A 21,199-nucleotide genomic window follows, 5' to 3' on the forward strand; every position below is an offset into this window, starting at 1 on the left:
CTCGGATGTGCCTCATCCACGAATTCGGAAATCCGCGTGGTTGCAAAAAAAAAATCCGCATTCGGCCCCGCCGCATGCGGATTTTCGTCCGCGTCCACGCAACCACGCGGATTTTTTTCCCGTGAATGGCGTAATCACGCGCGGATTCACGCCCGGAGGCGGATTTTCTTTTAACGTTAATAACAAAGCCCCCATACATGCTACAGTCCCCCAAATAGCATGGATTATCGAGGTGATAAGGGGCAACATAACTTCAACATAAAAAATTCCCCCCCAAAAAAATTTTCTACAGAAAATGGATTTTAAAGTGAAATCAACACTTTAAATGGGGCTATTAATTGGTAATAAGTGGTTTTAAAAAGGGATATACGCGTTAAGCAGTCAAAGAGGTGAAGGCGAGTTCCAATGGCACTTGGCGGCGAAGGTACCGCTGGAGGAGGATGAGTGGCTGACGGCAAAAAGGCTCCAGAGAGGTTTTTGTAATTTTTTTTTTTTTTTTTTTTTTTTGCAGCAATTAGCAATGACATCGCAGCAGAGTTGTCAGTGGACACGGGCAGTGTGAACGCAGAGTGCAGTGATGGTAGCGACTGAGTCAGGAGAAGGACTATGCGGGCGGTCAGTTCAGCAGCACAGAAGGACCACGGCAACATACTGGTGGTAGTAGTAGCAGCACAGCGTCATAGTGCTGGCCAAAAAATTAAATGCACCCGGTGACCCGGGCAGTGTGAACGCATAGTGTAGTAGCGACTGAGTCAGGAGGACAAAGCGGGCGGTCAGTTCAGCAGCAGCAGCACAGTAGTAATAGCACAGCGTCATAGTGCTGGCCAAAAAATTAAATGCACCCGGTGACCCGGGCAGTGTGAACGCAGAGTGTAGTAGCGACTGAGTCAGGAGGACAAAGCGGGCGGTCAGTTCAGCAGCAGCAGCACAGTAGTAGTAGCACAGCGTCATAGTGCTGGCCAAAAAATTAAATGCACCCGGCGACCCGGGCAGTGTGAACGCAGAGTGTAGTAGCGACTGAGTCAGGAGGACAAAGCGGGCGGTCAGTTCAGCAGCAGCAGCACAGTAGTAGTAGCACAGCGTCATAGTGCTGGCCAAAAAATTAAATGCACCCGGTGACCCGGGCAGTGTGAACGCAGAGTGTAGTAGCGACTGAGTCAGGAGGACAAAGCGGGCGGTCAGTTCAGCAGCAGCAGCACAGTAGTAGTAGCACAGCGTCATAGTGCTGGCCAAATAATTAAATGCACCCGGTGACCCGGGCAGTGTGAACGCAGAGTGTAGTAGCGACTGAGTCAGGAGGACATAGCGGGCGGTCAGTTCAGCAGCAGCAGCACAGTAGTAGTAGCACAGCGTCATAGTGCTGGCCAAAAAATTAAATGCACCCGGTGACCCGGGCAGTGTGAACGCAGAGTGTAGTAGCGACTGAGTCAGGAGGACAAAGCGGGCGGTCAGTTCAGCAGCAGCAGCACAGTAGTAGTAGCACAGCGTCATAGTGCTGGCCAAAAAATTAAATGCACCCGGCGACCCGGGCAGTGTGAACGCAGAGTGTAGTAGCGACTGAGTCAGGAGGACAAAGCGGGCGGTCAGTTCAGCAGCAGCAGCACAGTAGTAGTAGCACAGCGTCATAGTGCTGGCCAAAAAATTAAATGCACCCGGTGACCCGGGCAGTGTGAACGCAGAGTGTAGTAGCGACTGAGTCAGGAGGACAAAGCGGGCAGTCAGTTCAGCAGCTCAGAAGGAGGACCATGGCAACTTACTGGTAGTAGTACCATAACACCAAAAAATTAACCAAGGTAGGCACTAGGCAGGTAGTAAATGTCTTTATAAAGGCAGGCATAGTTAACAACAGCACATGCAGCAGCCACTTCATGTCCCCCTGTGTCCGACAATAGGGGCCAGAAACTCACCTTCCACCCAAGCCTGGTTGATTTTCAGGAAGGTGAGTTTGTCCACAGAGGCGTGGGAGAGCCGAGAGCGCTTCTCTGTGACCACGCCACCGGCCGCACTAAAGCATCTCTCTGAGAGGACACTGGAAGGAGGGCAGGATAGGAGTTCCAGGGCGTACTGGGAAAGCTCGCTCCAGATGTCCAGTCTCTTGACCCAGTACTCCAAGGGGTCCACGGGGCTGTCGGTGTCATTGAGCCCGCTGGATGACCCCATATAGTCAGACACCATGGTGGTCAGTCGTTGCTTGTGCTGGTTGGTGGTGGATGCTGTGGCGGGCACCTCTGTTCTGGGCTGCTGCACTGCATACAGGCTCTTGCTTAGGCTCTTCAGGTCTCCGGGGCGCCAGTTGCTGCTGCTGCTGCTGGTGGTTGTTGTTGTGCTGCTAGTGGCAATGGCAGGCACCTCTTGCTGGCTTGGCAGAGCAGTTACAGTGGGGGTGGAAGGCTGGGGGAATGCTTCCAGTAGTCTGCGCACAAGGGCCTCCTTCAATTCCCTTGTGCGTTGCTCGGTGGTGGATGGCGTCATTAAGTCTCCCAGCTTCCCCTTCAGACGGGGATCAAGCATCAAGGTAATCCAGATGTCCTCCCTTGAACGCATCTGGATCACCCGGGGGTCCCTGCGAAGGCAGCGCAACATGTGCACAGCCATGGGAAACAAGTGGGCCCTGCCAGCAAGATCTTCCTCGTCCTCGCCATTGTCCCATAACGCATGCCTGTCCTCTTCCTGTGCCATGTCGTTGTCCTCCTCAAACCGCCATCCACGTACAACGCCTGCTGCACTCTGCTCCTCCTCCTCCTCCTCATTCAGGTTAGGGACCTCCAACTCTTCCACTACCTGCTGTGAGCCCTCCTCTGAGCTGGACTGTGCTGCCATCTGCTCCTGTTCTTCCAACTGCCTCAGGGCTTCATCCCCACGCTCAATTAAATTGTCCATTGCCTGCTCCAGTAGACAAACCAAGGGCACCCACTGGCACACAGAGGCCCGCTCCTCACTGACCATCTTGGTTGCCTCCAGGAAGGGACTCAGCACCAGGCATACTTGCTGCATCAGTGTCCACTGAGTGGCAGTAATCATGGGGACTTGCTGGTTGCTGGGGACACTTGGGTCTAGCATGTAGGCCCTAAGAGCCAGCCTGTGCTGACACAGCCGCTCCAACATGGCCAGAGTCGAATTCCAGCGAACTGGCATGTCGATGATCATCCGGTGTTGTGGCCTTCCATACTGCTGCTGTAAGGTGGACAAGAGTGCAGAGGCAGTGGCTGACAGGCGGAAAAAGCGTACCACCGCCCGGGCATCCTGCAGCAGCTCGCTCATCCCCTGGTAGGTGCGCAAGAAGCGCTGCACCACAAGATTGAGCACGTGGGCCAAGCAGGGGATGTGCTGGAGGTTTCCCTGCTGCACTGCTGCCACCAGGTTGGCCCCGTTATCGGCTGCCACATACCCCACTTCCAGGCCTCTGGGGGTCAGCCACCTCCGCTCCTGCTTCCTGAGGGCGGCCAGGACGTTGGTGGCTGTAAGCCTCTCCTTCCCCAGGGTCACCAATTTTAAAAGGGCTTGGCAGTGCCGAGGCTTGGCGCTGCTGCTGCCGAGGCGGGCTTGCTTTCCGGGTGCTGAGGGAGTGTCGTGACAGGACCCTTCTGCATCCCCCCTGATCCCGCGTGGTGGCACCACTAGCTGGGCTGATGCGCTCTTGTCCTCCCTCCCTTCCATCAGTGTCACCCAGTGGGCCGTAAAGGACAGGTAGCGACCTGTCCCAAATCTGCTACTCCACGAGTCCATGGTCACGTGGACCCGCTTGCCCACAGAGTAGTCCAGGGAACGGGCCACGTTTTCCACCGCAAACTTGTGGAGTGCTGGGATCGCGCTCCTGCTGAAATAGTGGCGACTGGGGACTTGCCACTCGGGGATGCCAAATTGGAGCAGCGTCCGCATGGCGCTCCCCTCCTGCACCAGGGAGTAGGGAAGCAGCTGTGATGCCATGGCCCGGGCCAGCAAGCCATTTAGTTTGCGGATCCGCCTGTGGCTTGGAGGCAGAGGCTTGGTCAGACCCTGAAAGGTGTCGCTCAGCAGGGTCTGACGACGCTGGGATGCAGGGGAGACAGAGGAGAGAGACGAACACTGGCTGCCAGCCTCAATGTCTGTGTCCTGAGCAGCCGAGGTGGAAGAGCGCTTGCGTGCTACTACTGCTGCTGCTGTGGGGGATTCACGACCCTGAGGGAGGGAGGATGCTGCTGCGCTGGTGGGCCTTCTGCTCTCAGGAACCCCTGCCAGCAGTGCCTGCTTCCTCTTAAAGTCCGCATACTCGCGGCAGTGGCGGCTTCTCAGGTGGCCCTGGAGGGATGAGGTACCCATCTTGCTCAGACTTTTCCCACGGCTCAATCTTTTGCTGCATAACCTGCACACCGCATACCTTTTGTCATCAGTACATTCCTCAAAGCAATCCCACACTGGTGACTTTAATTTACTGCGGCCCCCACTAGCAGAGGGTGCAGCGGAGCAATGTGTGGTAGTAGTTGCCGGGGGTTGCATGGTGGTGGTGCCGGCTGAAGCAGTGTCCTGTCTACTTCCTCCACGCCCACTGCTGCCGATGCCCCTGCCCCTGCCTGACATATGGCGATATCCTTGCCTAGGCCGAGGTGACTCGTCATCCTGCTCTGACCATTCTTCCACGGACTCAGCAGGCTGCACATAGTTAGGGTCCACAACGTCATCATCAGCAGCATCATCATAATCCAGCTCTTCCTCTGACTCCCCCGCCTCCTCTTCTGTCCCTACATCCCCAGACACAGACCCCTCTTCTTCATCACCAGAACTCAACAACGCTTGTGATTGTGGCCCGATCTCAATCTCTGCCACATCAGTCCCCAGTAAGTCCTGTGCTTCTTGCATCAGCAGGTTCCCAGATGCCGGACTGAGGGACAGAACGCTGTCATCCTGGGAGGGCTGCTGACCAGTGGGTGCTGGGGTGGATGTCACAACAAGCGTGGGATGTTGGCTGCTGCTGCTACTGCTTGGAGTGGTGCTCACAGTAGAGGTCTGGGAGGAAGTCATGATGTCCATGAGTACGTCAGGTTCCATTTGCTCAACCACCACACGGGGACCAGAAACTTTAAAATATTTGGACAATGGCGTCCGCTGACTCGGCCCAGGCTTTGCTGCCCCCTTTTCTGCTGCATCACGACCACGTACAGCTGGGCGTCCTCTCCCTGGACGTGGAGCAGTCCCAGAAGTGGCTGAGGCAATTGAACTCCCTTTACTCTCACCCCGCGAAACCCTGCCAGACATGTTGCTAGTAATGAATCACTGGATGCAGTGGGCACAGTACAAGGTCACTGAAGGATGCAGTGGGCACAGCACAAGGTCACTGAAGGATGCAGTGGCCACAGTACAAGGTCACTGAAGGATGCAGTGGGCACAGCAGTGGGCACTGGATATACAACTAGGTCACTGAAGGATGCAGTGGCCACAGTACAAGGTCACTGAAGGATGCAGTGGGCACAGCAGTGGGCACTGGATATACAACTAGGTCACTGAAGGATGCAGTGGGCACAGTACAAGGTCACTGAAGGATGCAGTGGGCACAGTACAAGGTCACTGAAGGATGCAGTGGCCACAGTACAAGGTCACTGAAGAATGCAGTGGGAACAGCAGTGGGCACTGGATATACAACTAGGTCACTGAAGGATGCAGTGGCCACAGTACAAGGTCACTGAAGGATGCAGTGGGCACAGCAGTGGGCACTGGATATACAACTAGGTCACTGAAGGATGCAGTGGCCACAGTACAAGGTCACTGAAGGATGCAGTGGGCACAGCAGTGGGCACTGGATATACAACTAGGTCACTGAAGGATGCAGTGGGCACACAAGGATGTCACACTGTGTAATGAGATGCTCATATGCCAGCGAGCGAGCGAGCAGTGGGCACTGGGCACGGCACAAGGTCACTGACAGAATGAATGAACAGCGCTGGCAGAGAGTGGCGGCGCTGGCGGTGTGACTGGCTGCCTGCAAATAGTACAAGTGTATAACTGTCACTGGAATATACAAGTGAACACTGCAGCTGCACTAACCTGCCTGCCTGCACTCTACACACAGATAATCCCCACTCCCACTACACTGCAGCACTGAACCTGCCTGCACAGCACTACACACAGTTAAATAATCACTAGACTCCCACACTCCCACTACACTACACTGACTACAACTAACTACAGCAATCACTCACTGACTAGCTAACTGTGTACAGTATAAGAGCAGTGTTAGCAAAAAAAACGCTTTGTTTTTAACACAATAAATGCACTTGCTCAAACAACAATGGCCTGGAGATAATCCTCTCAGCACCACAGTCTAGTAGCAAGGACAGAGCTTTTCCATCATGGCCGCCGCTTTATATTCAGGAGGGGAGGGCATAGCTCCCCTCCTGTGATTGGTTGCTAGGGCCTGGCTGGGGCACTCTGATTGGCCTGCAATGTGTCACTTCCGCATAGTTTGACGCATTTCCGCAAACCACGACTTCAGCCCCGGGTTTCACGAGCGTGAATGCGGATTTCTGTCCGCATTCACGCGAAGCCGAAGTAGATTTTCGTGGTTGAAAATCTATTCACGGATTTTCGTGTCCGAGGCGGAATGCGTCAAAATGGTCGTGAATCTACGCGTAAGCGTGATCACGACCTGGCGGTGAGCACCACTGGAAGTTATATTGTTCCACTTATTATTATTTTTTTAGAAGACATATGCAGGAGGGGATATAGTGGAGAACTTTTGAATCGCAGTCCTTGCCTGTGTCTGTTTGGAGGAGGTAAGACCACCGCTGCCTCCTCTGTTTAACCAGTTGTTTTTTTAAGTTCATTTAATTACCTTTTATTCTTTTGGCGCCTCTGTATCTTGTACACTACATTGAGTCCACCCTGGGTGGAGGGTTGTTACCCTATTTTCCTGTCTACAGAGAGCGACTTTTTATTCCTGAGTGGGGTCAGGATTGTTCTGCCCACCTGCCAATACAGTGGTTGCCTATTGGTAACCCTGGTTTGTAAGTATAATTTTAACTTCTCATTTATTTTGTTGTCCCCAAGACGAATTACACTATTGGGGCTCTTGGTGTCCCTCTGCTTTAACCTTACATTGTGTTCCCGAGAGTGGTTACTCTGCTCAATGCTCAGCAGGCTGGTTTCTGGCTCTACCATTACCACATATGTATATATATTTGTGGATTGTTTCTAGAGCAATTACCTTCAGAACTAATTTTGCTCACCATCTACTGTGGTTGAATTTACTTATATTGTCCAAGATAGTAAATTTATTGTGTATTCTTAGGGCCATAAACATGTATTATGTGCCTCTATCTCCTACCCACAAGGCTGAGTGGGGATGGCATTTCCTCACATGCTCAGATGAGTGGTTGTCTCCCATCAGCAACTCAGCTTTGTGAGTATAATCACCTAACCTCTCTTTCCACACTCCTCAATACTCTACTATAGCCAAGTCTATAGGTGTCTCCAGTATAGGATCTACAATATTACACCAGATTGGCCTTCCAGTGTCCCTGTGTTCTTTTTCTGTCTCCACTAGCTCAAATCCAGACAGAATAGAGCCATCTGCTTGTGGAGCAATGAAATTCCAGGGCAGCCAGAAGCAGGATGAAGCCACCTGCTGGTGGACAGTGGAAGTCCAGGGCAGTAACAGTCAATATTGCCACCAGCAGGCAGGAAGTGGCAGTACATGATTCCTGGCAGCTATGTTGCTATGGATTTTAGCATTTTTTCACCACACACTGACTCAGCAGGGGGACTCGGGTGCGATTTAGCAACTGCACAGTTCCCTGCGCCAGACAAAGCCAAATTGCTAGATGTATGGCTACCTCTTGGCTACTTCTGATCAAACACGTAGGTTGTTAATCTTCTATGTGATAAGATAATAGCATGAACATTATGCTAGCTGATCAGTAATTTAATTTAGACACATGAAAACTTAAAACTCATAAGCATAATATGCTGTTTCTGTTAAGATTTATATTGTACTGGTATGCATAGTTGATAAGGTTACTTTTAAAGCTTACTGTTTATATCATCAGATTGCAATGCTTGAGATCTACAATGAAAATGTCTGGGATCTGCTTTCACAAAGTGGCAACAAACAGCTAGAAATCCGAGCACAGGGAAAGACAGTCACTCTCCCAGGATTGATGGAAATCGAAGTCCTGACAGAAGAGGACATTAAAAACACAATATCCATTGGTGAAAAGAACAGAACAGTTGCATCTACCAAGATGAATACAGAAAGGTAATGGTTTTCTGTATTATGTTTGGCTAATGGGCTAAGTGCATACCTTTTGCCTAAAGCAACTAGATTATTAATGTTAGGATAGAGTTCTATACAGTCATTCTGCTTGGTTATAGCAGAACAGTTTGTGCAGCTCTAAGCAGAGGGGAGGAGGGATGACTGGTGGTGCAGGAGCATAAGCAAGAGAGTAAAGAACACAATGCACTCTGGTATGGCAGATTGCTAATCGGCGTCATGTGGTAGCTATACACACTCTAGATTCATGTCTGGGAGGGGAGGGGGAACAAAGGTCTGACTCGGGCGGACTGACAACTCATGGGGCCCCTGGGCAATATGAGATTATGGGGCCCCGTACCAGTGTTGGCCCACATTCCACGTTATTTTTTACAGACTATGATATAATAATTTACTGCCAACAGATATTTTGCACTGATAAACAACCCTGCGCCACGCGTAGCACGGCGCACCGAAAAATGGGTGTGGTCATGCAACAGAATGTGGGTGTGGTCATGAGTGGGGCAAAATATACATGACCTTGGCAGTGGTGTAAAAGGTCTGTCGGGAAGGTTTGAACTCTGCCATAGTGTTTCCCCCCAAAATACATGTAATCTGACAGCATTTCACCAAAAATCCATGCACTATGGCAGAGGTTCCTCCAAAATACAAATACTATGGCAGTCGTTCCCCCAAAATAGACATAATCTGGCAGCAGCGGTTCCCCCAAATACACATAATTTGTCAGCGGTTCCCCAAAATATGCGTAATCTGGCAGCGGATCACCCAAAATACATGTAATCTGGCAGCAGTGGTTACCCCAAAATACACATAATCTGGAAGCAGCGCTTCCCCAACATACACAATCTGGAAGCAGTTCCCCCAAAAATACACTTACTCTGGCAGCTGTTTCCCAAAATATACTTAATATGGCAGCTGTGGTTCCCAAAAAATAGTTAATCTGGCAGCAGTTCCCCCAAAATAGGTGCCCCCAGTATACCAGGTCAAAAGGTATCCCCAGTGGAAGTAACCAGGTCTATAAGTGTTGCCTGTGCAGGTATCCAGGTCTATAAGTGTCCAAAGTTTAGATGGCCAGGTCTATGGGTGTCCCCAGAATAGGTAGCCAGGTCTACAGGTGTCTCCAGAATAGGTAGCCAGGTCTATGGGTGTCCTCAGAATAGGTAGCCAGGTCTACGGGTGTCCTCAGAATAGGTAGCCAGGTCTATAGGTGTCTCCAGAATAGGTAGCCAGGTCTATAGGTGTCCCCAGTACAGATAGCCAAGTCTATAGGTGTCTCCAGTATAAATAACCAGGTCTATTGGTGTCCCCAGTATCTGTAGCCAGGTGTATAGGTGTTCCCAGTATAGCCAGGTCTATAGTTGTCCCCAGTAAATGTAGCCAGGTCTATAGGTGTCCCCAATATATGTAGCCAGGTGTATAGGTGTTCCCAGTATTTGTAGCCAGGTCTATAGGTGTCCCCAGTATATGCAACCAGGTGTATAGGTGTCCCCAGTATAGCCAGGTCTATAGGTGCCCCCCCCCTGTATATGTAGCTAGGTCTATAGGTGTCCCCAGGAAGGGAGGCAGCCAGTGAAAGGGGGCAATGGGCACAGTGGTGGAGAAGAGGGGACGTCTCCCCCCTTCCCTCACCTTGGGGGCCCCCCTTCCTGGCTCTCCCCTCCGGATTAATGTTTAAAAAGTCTCGGTACAGTGGCTGACAGCGGGCAGGGACTTACCGCTGTTCTTCCAGCTGGCGGAGGGAGCACTGCTCTGTGCGCTGCTAGTCTGGTCTTGAGTAGACCAGACTAGCGGCACGCAGATCACAGCTCCCTCCGGCGTATGTGTAACAGCAGTAAGTCCCCGCCCGCTGTCAGCCGCTGCCCCGAGACTTAAACATTAATCCGGAGGGGAGAGCCAGGAAGGGGGGCCCCAAAGTGAGGGAAGGGGGGGGATGTCCCCCCTTCTCCGCCACTGTGACCATCGCTCCCTTTCACTGGCTGCCCCCCCCCCCCCCCCCGACCACAGGCCCTCGGTCTGTGCCCGAATGGTCAGTCCGCCCCTGGTCACTCTGACTCTTGGGCAAACATTATCTAGCACTTGTACAAGGCTTTGGTTTGTAAACCTTTGTAATATTACAAATGGAGCGTAAACAGAAAATGAGAAAAAAGTATCCTAATGGCTTTGTATGTACAGTATGTGCATGTAAACTTTGGCTAAACCCTTGTATTCAAATCTTTTTGCATACACCAATTAAATTCATTATATTCAAAAAGACTTGGATACAAGTTAGTAGGAGGAGAGGCAAAGGCAGCCAAAACACCAGAGTACAATAAGCCATTCACAATTCAAACGATGTATTTAAATCAATTCAAAGTGCTTAATAAACACAGATCGAATACAAACATAAATCTCCCTGTAAACAAGCCTTTATGAACAAGTTGTGGCATTAAACTGTTGTAGCTGGGCTGTTCTAGTATGTCAGTGTCCATCAGACAGTTTCTAATGATTTTTATCTTCCAGTAGATGCATGCTAGATAAACAAGAAAACCTCAATGTTATGCTAGGTACACACTATGAGATTTTCTGGCAGATTTACTGTCAAATCGATTATTTCCAACATGTCCGATCTGATTTCCAATCGATTTCAGATAGAAGGGGACAGAAAACACTCGGAAATTGATCAGGAAATCTTACAGAATATCTTATAGTGTGTACCTAAACTCTTGCCTATATACACATTTATATAGGTCACCTGAAACTATTGTCCAAGATTTGAGTGCCTATTCCAACTATATACAAGTGTCACACTAACAAACAGTTCGTCAGCTATATGGCACGCTTGGAAAACCATGCCTGATCACTACTGCTATTTACGACCTCAGGTGACCACAGCTAACTCCAGCATGTCCTTCTGCCTCCATATAGCAGAGCACACTGCTCGGCAGATAGCCAAACAGCTTGTTTGTAAAAGGATAGGCCGCTTAAAGGACAACTGAAGCAAGAGGGATATGGAGGCTGCTATATTAATTTCCTTGTAAGCAATTCCAGTTGCCTGGCTATCCCGCTGATCCTCTGCCTCTAAGGCCACATACAGACATCAGACCATAGTCTTTGGAAAATGAAAGATCACAGACCAATCTTACCACCCTTCCTGTAGTATAAGAGCCATACTCTACACAGTCTTTTCTATGGAGCTGAACTCCACATCAGGAAAAAATCTTTGCAAGATGCTGCACACACAGATGCTGTACAGACACAAAAGATCAGTATCTGCAAAAGATCTGTTCCTACCAAAAATCCATTCATGCAAATTGCAATGATAGTCTATGAGATCTGCAGATCATCATACACACATGATTTAACTGACATTCATCTGCAGATCAGATCCACCAGGATGGATTTTCAGATCTGCAGATCTGCAGATGAATGTCAGTTAAATCATGTGTGTATGATGATCTGCAGATCTCATAGACTATCATTGCAATTTGCAGGAATGGATTTTTGGCAGGAACAGATCTTTTGCAGATACTGATCTTTTGTGTCTGTACAGCGTCTGTGTGTGCAGCATCTTGCCAAGATTTTTTCCTGATGTGGAGTTCAGCTCCATAGAAAAGACTGTGTAGAGTATGGCTCTTATACTACAGGAAGGGTGGTAAGATTGGTCTGTGATCTTTCATTTTCCAAAGACTATGGTCTGATGTCTGTATGTGGCCTAATGCTTTTAGCCATAGAACCTGAACTAGTGGTGGGCCGAAATTTAGCAAATGCAAAATTTCACATAGAAATTCGCATTTACGCATCGTAATCGTAATGCGAAATTTCAGGTAAAATCATGATTAACTCCGTATGTAATAGTCATAAATTCAAAATTTCACGTAATTTTCGCACAATTGTGTGAAATTTTGTGCTGACTTTGGAGGTTAATAGCAAAGCCCCCATGCATACTATTGCTACCAAAATTGCTACATATGGAAAATATTGGGTACAAGTCAAAAAAGTTCAAAAAGACATTTTAGTTTTTGAGAAAATCGATTTTAAATATGCAAGGAAAATGGTTTTTACACTGTCATTTTAGTTTAAAAAAAACACTTTTTTTCTTTGCATTTTTATCGATTTTCAAATTGATTTTCTCAAACACTACAAGGTCTTTTCGAAAATTCTTTTTTTGACTTGTACCCACTAACCTCCTTAACATATGTAGCAATTTTGGTGTCACTACCATGTATGGGGGCTTTTCTATTCACTGCAAAATCGGCACAAAAATGACGCGAAATTTTAGGCAAAATTACGAATCACTGTACAAAATCAATTGCATTTATAAATTGTAGTTACGTATAAGCGTAAATGCAAACAATTATGTGTAATGGTAATTAGCTGGTTATGCTCATCACTGCCCTGAACAAGCATGCAGCAGATCAGGGGGTTCTGACAGAACTGACAAGATTAGCTGCATGCCTGTTTGTGGAGTGATTCAGACACTACTGCCATTGTGCAGTGCTGCATAATATGTTGGTGCTTTATAAGTACAATAAATAATAGAAATAATAAATACTGCAGCCAAATAGATCAGCAGGGCTGCCAGGCAACTGGTATTGATTGAAAGCAAATAAAGATGGCAGCCTCCATATTCTTTTCACTTTAGTTGTCCTTTACAACTATCAAGAACAATTGTTTTACTGATCATTATTGCAAGAGTGCATGGCTAGTTTCACACTGGGGCGTTACAATGTACATCCTGTGAAAACAGGATCACAGCACAACAGAGGGGTAAAGTCACATCGTGCAATGCAGCAAATACATTGAAGCATACACTACATAAAAAGGTATGCTTCACTGCAACTGTAAGGCCGGTTTTACATATGTAGATTGATGCAGTGTGATGCAGTGCAAACACTGCATTGTACAGCAGAAACCAGCTTACATATGACCATTCCCCCCTGGCTTGAGACTTAGGACTCCTTTTCACGAGCAGTTGAACTGTGTGCTCAGCAAGCAGTTACCAGTCGGCAGTGAGCAGTTACCAGGCAGCAGGAAGCAGTTGTGAGTTTGAGAGGCTTTTCACTGCCTATCAACTGCTCGTGGAAATTAGGCCAAACTCCCTGCTGCACCATGTTCCCATTGTTTACACTGAGGCCTCTTTTCCATGGACTGCTGAGATGTGTGCTCAGCAAGCAGTTACCAGGCAGCAACAAGCAGTTACCAGGCAGTAGTGAGCAGTTGTGAGAGTTTGAGAGGCATTTCACTGCCTATCAACAGTTAGTGGAAAAGAGGCCTTACTGCACTGCCCATTGACTTGCATTGCTGCATAATCCGTGCGGTAGGCACGGATCATGCGGCAACGCGCTGCAGACTTTGCATCGGGATTGCGGTGGTGTGGATACTTCTGGCTCACTGAGCTAAGTGTGCAAGTCTCCATAGACTTGCGTTGCCGTTGCGGCGGAGAAGCCTAACGCAGGGTGATGCAGGACACAAGTGTAAAAGGGGCATCAATGCGCTTGTTTGGAAATGTACAGAATGTCTTGCATTATTCTGACAGATTACATGGCACTGCAGCACCAACACACTGATGTGAATGCATCATTATAATTGGATGGCATCGTGTTTGATGTTCAACTATTGCAATGTAATGGGTCAGTGTAAGGCCTCATTTCTTCCGGCTGTTGATAGGCAGTGAAATGCCTCTCAAACTCTCGCAACTGCTCACGGCTGCCTGGTAACTGCTTGTTGCTGCCTGGTAACTGCTTACTGCTGCCTGGTAACTGCTTGCTGAGCACATGCTTGCTATAGATCATTTGCAGTAGTTTTCTCTGCGTATGCACTGTGCTCCTGGAATTTACATTTCCTATAACCAAGACTAACTTTACACTAAACACTAAGGCCTCTTTTCCACAAACTGTTGAACTGTGTGCTCAGCAGGCAGTTGCCAGGCAGCAGTGAGCAGTTACCAGGCAGCAGCAAGCAGTTGTGAGAGTTTGAGAGGCATTTCACTGCCTATCATCTGTCCCTGGAAAAGAGGCCTGAATGTCTTTTTGAAACATAAGATATGGGTATGTTCTCACAAACTTGGACAACAACATACATTTAGTAGCGATGGCCGAACCTCCGATTTTCGGTTCGCGAACCTCCACAAACGTTCGAACATGCAAACTTTCGCAAACCGCAATAGACTTCAATGGGGAAGCGAACTTTGAAAACTAGAAACATTTATGCTGGCCACAAAAGTGATGGAAAAGATGTTTCAAGGGGTCTAACATCTGAGTTTTTGCATGGATGAGTGGTATACAAGCCAGAAGTCCCAGGGAAAAATCTGGATTTGACGCAAAGCAGCATTTTAAGGGCAGAAATCACATTGAATGCTAAATTGGAGGCTTAAAAGTGCTTTAAAACATTTTGAATGTGTATACATCAATCAGGGAGTGTAATTAGTGTACTGATTCACACTAACAGACCAAACTCACTGTGTAATGCACCGCAAACAGCTGTTTGTGACGGCCATGCTGGACTGGTGCGCACAATGGCCAGAGTGTCCAGCTGATCGAATTTGGTCTGTTCACAATGAAGCAACGACCTTATTATCTATCTTCTTGGGTCAGGTGTGCCCCCACACACTCATGTAGCTGGCGGTCATTGCTTCATTGCGATACGCACCGCGGCAAGGTAACGATCACGAAGGGGAATCGATACATGTACATGGCTTTTGTTTTGTTGTTGCAGCTGCGGTGCAGTCAGAAAAATTAGGCAGGCATGTACACGCACCAGAAAAATTATTATAGCTTAAAATTTAGGAATCTGCCTGGAGTCCTGGTGGACCTTGTTGGTGGTGGCAGTCAAGCGACTTGCAGGCAGAGATGCTGTGTGTGGGGACTGACTTAGTCTTCGGGCGGGCAGTAAGTCTCCGGAATCCATGCCTCATTCATTTTGATAAAGGTGAGGTACTGAACACTTTTTTGACTTAGGCGACTTCTCTTCTGAGTGACAATGCCTCCAGCTGCGCTGAAGGTCCTTTTTGACAGGACGCTTGAGGCAGGGCAAGACAGAAGTTGGAAGGCAAATTGTGACAGCCCTGGCCACAGATCAAGCCTGCGCACCCAGTAGTCCAAGGGTTCATCGCTGCTCACAGTGTCTACATCCACACTTAAGGCCAGGTAGTCGGCTACCTGCTGGTCGAGGTGTTGGACTAAAGAATGTCCGCATGTCCAACATCACCATGAGATCACTGGAGCGTCCTGTCCTTGCTTGCGTGGACATGGGAGAGAGATTACTGGCAGTGGTACCTTTATTCTGTTGTGCTGTGACATCACCCTTAAATGCATTGTAAAGCATAGTTGCCAGCTTGTTCTGCAAGTGCTGTATCCTTTCTGCCTTCTGGTGATTTGGAAACATCTCCGCCACTTTGTGCCTATACCGAGGGTCTAGTAGCGTGGCCACCCAGCACAGCTCATTCCCCTTGAGTTTTTTTATACGGGGGTCCCTCAACAGGCTGGAAAGCATAAAAGATGCCATCTGCACAAAGTTGGATGCAGACGTACTATCCATCTCCTCTTGCTCTTCCTCAGTGATGTCAGCTAAGTTCTCCTCCTCCCCCCAGCCACGAACAATACCACGGGAAAGTTGAGCAGCACAAGCCCCCTGCGACACCTTCTGCGGTTGTTCTTCCGCCTCCTCCTCCAAAACAACACCTTCGTCATCATCTGACTCCTCTTCCCCACACAACTCTTCCTCCTCCTCCTCCTCCCCCCTCTGTGCTGCCGCAGGTGTTGAGGAATCATCTGCTTCTGCTGAGAATTGATACCACAACTCTTCCTCCTGTTCCTGTTCACACTCCTCCACAGCTTGATCCACCACTCTACGCACCGCACACTCCAGGAAGAAAGCATATGGGATCAAGTCGCTGATGGCTCCTTCACTGTGACTCACCAGGTTTGTCACCTCCTCAAACAGCCGCATGAGCCTGCAGGCATTTCGCATCAGTGTCCAGTACTTCGGCCAGAACATCCCGATCTCCCCAGACTGTGTCCTTTGACTGTAGTTGTAGAGATACTGTTTTCTCCTGTTGTAGCAGGCGGTCAAACATCAGGAGGGTCGAATTCCAGCGAATCGGGCTATCGCAAATCAAGCGTCTCACCGGCAAGTTGTTTCTCCGCTGAATATCGGCAAAGTATGCCATGGCCGTGTGAGACCGCCTGAAATGCTCACACACCTTCCTGGACTGCTTCAGGATGTCCTGTAAGCCTGGGTACTTAGACACAAATCTCTGAATTATGAGGAGATTCAGCACGTGCCATGCAGGGTACATGTGTCAACTTTCCCAAATTCAAAGCCGAAATGAGATTTCTGCCATTGTCACATACCACGTTGCCGATCTCCAGTTGGTGCGGGGTCAGCCACTGATCCACCTGTTTGTTAAGAGCAGACAGAAGAGATGCTCCAATGTGACTCTCCGCTTTGAGGCAAGACATGTCTAAGATGGCGTGACACCGTCGTACCTGGCATGCAGCATAGGCCCTGGGGAGCCGGGGCTGTGCAGCTGAAGAGGAGATCGCAGCACCAGTAGATTTGAACTGCCACTCAGCTAAGGAGGAGGAGGACAGTGAAGAGGATGTAGCAGGAGGAGAAGAGGTGGCAGCAGGCCTGTCTGCAAGCCGTGGAGGTGTCACTTGGTCCGCTGCACAGCCACGTACTCCCTGCTTGCCAGCGGTCACCAGGTTGACCCAATGGGCTAAGTAATGTACCTGCCCTGACCCTGCTTGGCAGACCAGGCATCCGTGATCAGATGGACCCTTGACCCAACGCTGTGTGCCAGAGATGACACCGCTTGCCTCTCAACTTCATGGTACAGTTTGGGTATCACTTTTTTGGAGAAATAATTGCGGCCTGGTATCTTCCACTGTGGTGTCCCAATGGCCACAAATTTTCGGAAGGCCTCAGAGTCCACCAGCTCGTATGGTAACAGCTGGCGAGCTAACAGTTCCACCAAGCCAGCTGTGAGACGCCGGGCAAGAGGGTGACTGGCAGATATTGGCTTCTTCCGCTCAAAGATTTCCCTGACGGACAGTCGGACACCTGGCTGTTGCTGTGGGCAGAGGAGCAGGAGCCGCTCAAGGTGAGAGGCGGAGTGGATGAGGGAGGCTGTGATTGTGAAGGTGCAAGGGAGAAATCGGCTGAAGATGATGCACCTGAAGGAGGAAGAGGAGAAGGAGGGTGGCTTTGCTTTTGTGTGCTGCTTTTGCTCAGGTGGTCTTCCCATTGCAGTTTTTGCCTTTTTTGCATGTGCCTTCGTAAGGCAGTTGTCCCTACGTGGGTGTTGGCCTTTCCACGGCTCAATTTTTGGTGGCAGAGAGTTCAGATGGCATTGCTCTGATCTTTGGCATGCACACTAAAAAATGTCCACACCGCTGAGCCACCCTGGGGTGTGGGCATTATGTTGGCGTCAGCAGCTGACGTTGAAGGGCATGTTGGCTGGCTGTCCATAGGTGGCAATACATGGCACCGGACACTGTCACTAGCTGTTTCTGATGACGAGCTTCCCCTGCTTCTTTCAGCAACTCGTCTCCTCCTACTCCTCTCTGACTCCCCCTCTGAACTGTCCCCTTGGTCATTGTGTCTCTTAGGATCCCACGTGGCATCCATGGCAGTATCATCATCAAAATCATCCTCCAAACCTTTGTTTGTATCAGACACCTCCAAAACTGCACCAACAGCAGGTACTTCATCATCCTCCTCCTCACACCTTACGTCCATAGTGTCCCCTAACTCAGACATATTAGCGCCTTCATCTTGTTGTAACAATAATGGCTGTGAATCAGTGATTTCCCCACCAAATAACTCCTGCAAAGTGTCAAATGTAGAGGTTGTGGTACTTAAAGTAGCGCTGGTGGATGCGGAAGAGGAGGTGTTCAGTGTTAAATAGTCAACCACGTCCTGACAATCTTGGGAGTTGATGGGACATGCCTCCTTCTGGGCACTGTACTTTGGGCCATGGCCGCACGAAATCACATCAGCATGACCTCGAAAAGACCTGCCGGGTGGCCTGCCTCTGGGTCTGCCCCTGCCTCTACCTGTTTTGTCCATATTGGGGGGATGAAGTGAAAGGTATGCACTGACTTGAATAATACAATATGCGGTCACACAGGTGCAGTGAAAGGTAGCAGTGACTGGTATTACAATACAATGTGCAGCTGTCCCACAGGTGCAGTTAACAGGTATGCACGGACTGGTATACTAAACAGCGTGTGGTAACACAGGTGCAGTGACCAGGTATGCATTGATTGGAATTACAAATGTGCAGCTGTCACACACAGGTACCGTGAACAGGTGCAATGACTGGTGGTATATTACACTGCTTGCGCTCACGTACGTGCACTGAACAGGTTACAGGTATGCACTGCAGTGATTGGAATTACAAATGTGCAGCTGTCACACACAGGTACCGTGAAAAGGTGCAACGACTGGTGGTATATTACACTGCTTGTGCTCACGTAGGTAGGTAGGTAGGTAGGTAGGTGCACTGAACAGTAAACAGGTGCAGAGATTGAAATTACAAATGTGCAGCTATCACACACAGGTACCATGAACAGGTGCAATGACTGGTGGTATATTACACTGCTTGCGCTCACGTAGGTAGGTAGGTAGGTAGGTGCACTGAACAGTAAACAGGTGCAGTGATTGGAATTACAAATGTGCAGCTATCACACACAGGTACCATGAACAGGTGCAATGACTGGTGGTATATTACACTGCTTGCGCTCACGTAGGTGCTCTCAACAGGTTACTGTTATGCACTGCAGTGATTGGAATTACAAATGTGCACCTGTCACACACAGGTACCGTGAAAAGGTGCAACGACTGGTGGTATATTACATTGCTTGCGCTCACATAGGTAAGTAGGTAGGTGCACTGAACCGTGAACAGGTGCAGTGATTGGAATTACAAATGTGCAGCTGTCACACACAGGTACAGTGAACAGGTGCAATGACTGGTGGTATATTACACTGCTTGTGCTCACGTAGGTGCACTGAACAGGTTATAGGTATGCACTGCAGTGATTGGAATTACAAATGTGCACCTGTCACACACAGGTACAGTGAACAGGTGCAATGACTGGTGGTATATTACACTGCTTGTGCTCACGTAGGTGCACTGAACAGGTTACAGGTATGCACTGCAGTGATTGGAATTACAAATGTGCACCTGTCACACACACACACACACACACACACACACACACACACAGGTACCGTGAACAGGTGCAATGACTGGCAGCATTAACAATGTGTGCGCTCATGTAGGTAGGTAGGTAGGTAGGTGCACTGAACAGTGAACAGGTGCAGTGATTGGGATTACAAATGTGCAGCTGCCTGTCACACACACACACACACACACACACACACACACACACACACACACACACACACACACACACACACACACACACAGGTATTCACTGAATGTGCTGGGCCTGGCAGTGGCACAGTAGGAATTACCACCAAGAGGCCAAAGGCCAGCTGCGACTGACTGGACTGTATATAATGCAAGTGGGCCACAAAAATAAAATAAAATAAAAAAAATAGATCACAAGAACAAGATTAGCTCTCAAAAGAGCTGTTGAGAGGTGCTTTTTTAGCAATAAGAATCAGCAAGGAGCAAGCGAACAAGCCTATAAGAGCCTAAATAAGCTTTCCCTATAGCTCTCTCAGCAGCAGCAGCAGCAGCTCTCCCTTCTCTAATTACTGCAGGCACACGAGTGAGTCCAATGCCTGACACTGCCTGCCTTTTATAAGGGGGGGGGGGGGCGCTCCAGGAGGGAGTGTAGCCTGATTGGCTACAATGTGCCTGCTGACTGATGTAGAGGGTCAAAGTTGACCCTAATGATGCACTATGGGGGCGAATCGAACTTCCGGAAAAGTTTGCGGTTCTCTGCGATCGCGAACCCCTGAAATTCGCCGGTGAACCGTTTGGGCCATCTCTAACCTTTAGGCCTCTTTTCCACGGACTATTGAGCTGTGTGCTCAGCAAGCAGTTGTGAGGCGTACACTTAGCAGAAACATAAGCGCTGCGGAAAATGCACGTTTGCTGCTAATGGAAGTCTATGGGCCGCAATAAAAAATGCATATGCGTTTTGTACGCGTGCTTTTTGTTGCATAACATTTAAAAATGCATCAAAAACACACATAATAAAAGTCAATAGGAACACAATGTATTGCATTTTGTATGCGTTTTTCAAAACAAAATTGTTTTGTGAAGTATTTCCGCTTCCTGTTGTCTTCCCAGTGATTTGCATAAAACGCAATATTAAAATGCATTGAAAACACTGCAAATGCATAAAAACACACGCAAAACGCTAAAAAAACATATGCGGAAAAACCGCAAAACGCACTGCAAACAAAAAAACGCCACCTTTCACACTCTATGTGCGCACCCAGCCTCGAGTTTGAGAGGCATTTCACTGCCTATCAACAGTCAACATGGAAAAAAGGCCTTACCCTGGTCCCTGCATATCTACAGCCTCACTCATTATGCTAGATACACACGATACAATTTTCTGGCAGATTTACCTGCCAGATCGATTTTTTTCCAGCATGTCCAATCTAAATTTAAATCGATTTCCGTTCACATCTATGGAAATCAATCAGAAAATCAATCGAAATTCAGATCGGACATGCTGGAAAAAAAAAATAGATCTGGCAGATAAATCTGCCATAAAATTAAAAACGCCTTAGCATTAGATATTCCCATTTCTGCCACGTCAAACCTCTGCACAGGTTGTGATGTACAAAATTCACCTTATGTTTAGGTGCTACCCCTACATTAGAAGCCTCCACACAATGGGCTTAAATCATTAAGCATTACCGCATGCGGTAATGCTGAAAACAGCTAACTTTAGCAAAATGTCTTAGCAAAACGTCATGAAAAGCTGACACTCCAGAGCAGTGAGGTAAATTACCGCCTTGTGCGTTGAACATCTCCAGCACGTCAGTA

At 48.7% G+C, this 21,199-nt stretch overlaps 1 protein-coding gene across 1 annotated transcript in view; it reads left to right on the plus strand.

The window, feature by feature from the left end:
- LOC137563701 (uncharacterized) overlaps positions 1 to 21,199 on the plus strand; it is a 103,184-nt gene that overhangs the window by 43,583 nt on the left and 38,402 nt on the right. The window contains exon 11 of the mRNA XM_068276504.1: positions 8,019 to 8,227. Coding sequence (XP_068132605.1) covers positions 8,019 to 8,227 — 209 coding nt within the window. The remainder of the gene's footprint in view (positions 1 to 8,018; positions 8,228 to 21,199) is intronic.

Source organism: Hyperolius riggenbachi, chromosome 3 (genome assembly GCF_040937935.1).
Source record: "Hyperolius riggenbachi isolate aHypRig1 chromosome 3, aHypRig1.pri, whole genome shotgun sequence".
Classification (NCBI taxonomy): domain Eukaryota; kingdom Metazoa; phylum Chordata; class Amphibia; order Anura; family Hyperoliidae; genus Hyperolius; species Hyperolius riggenbachi.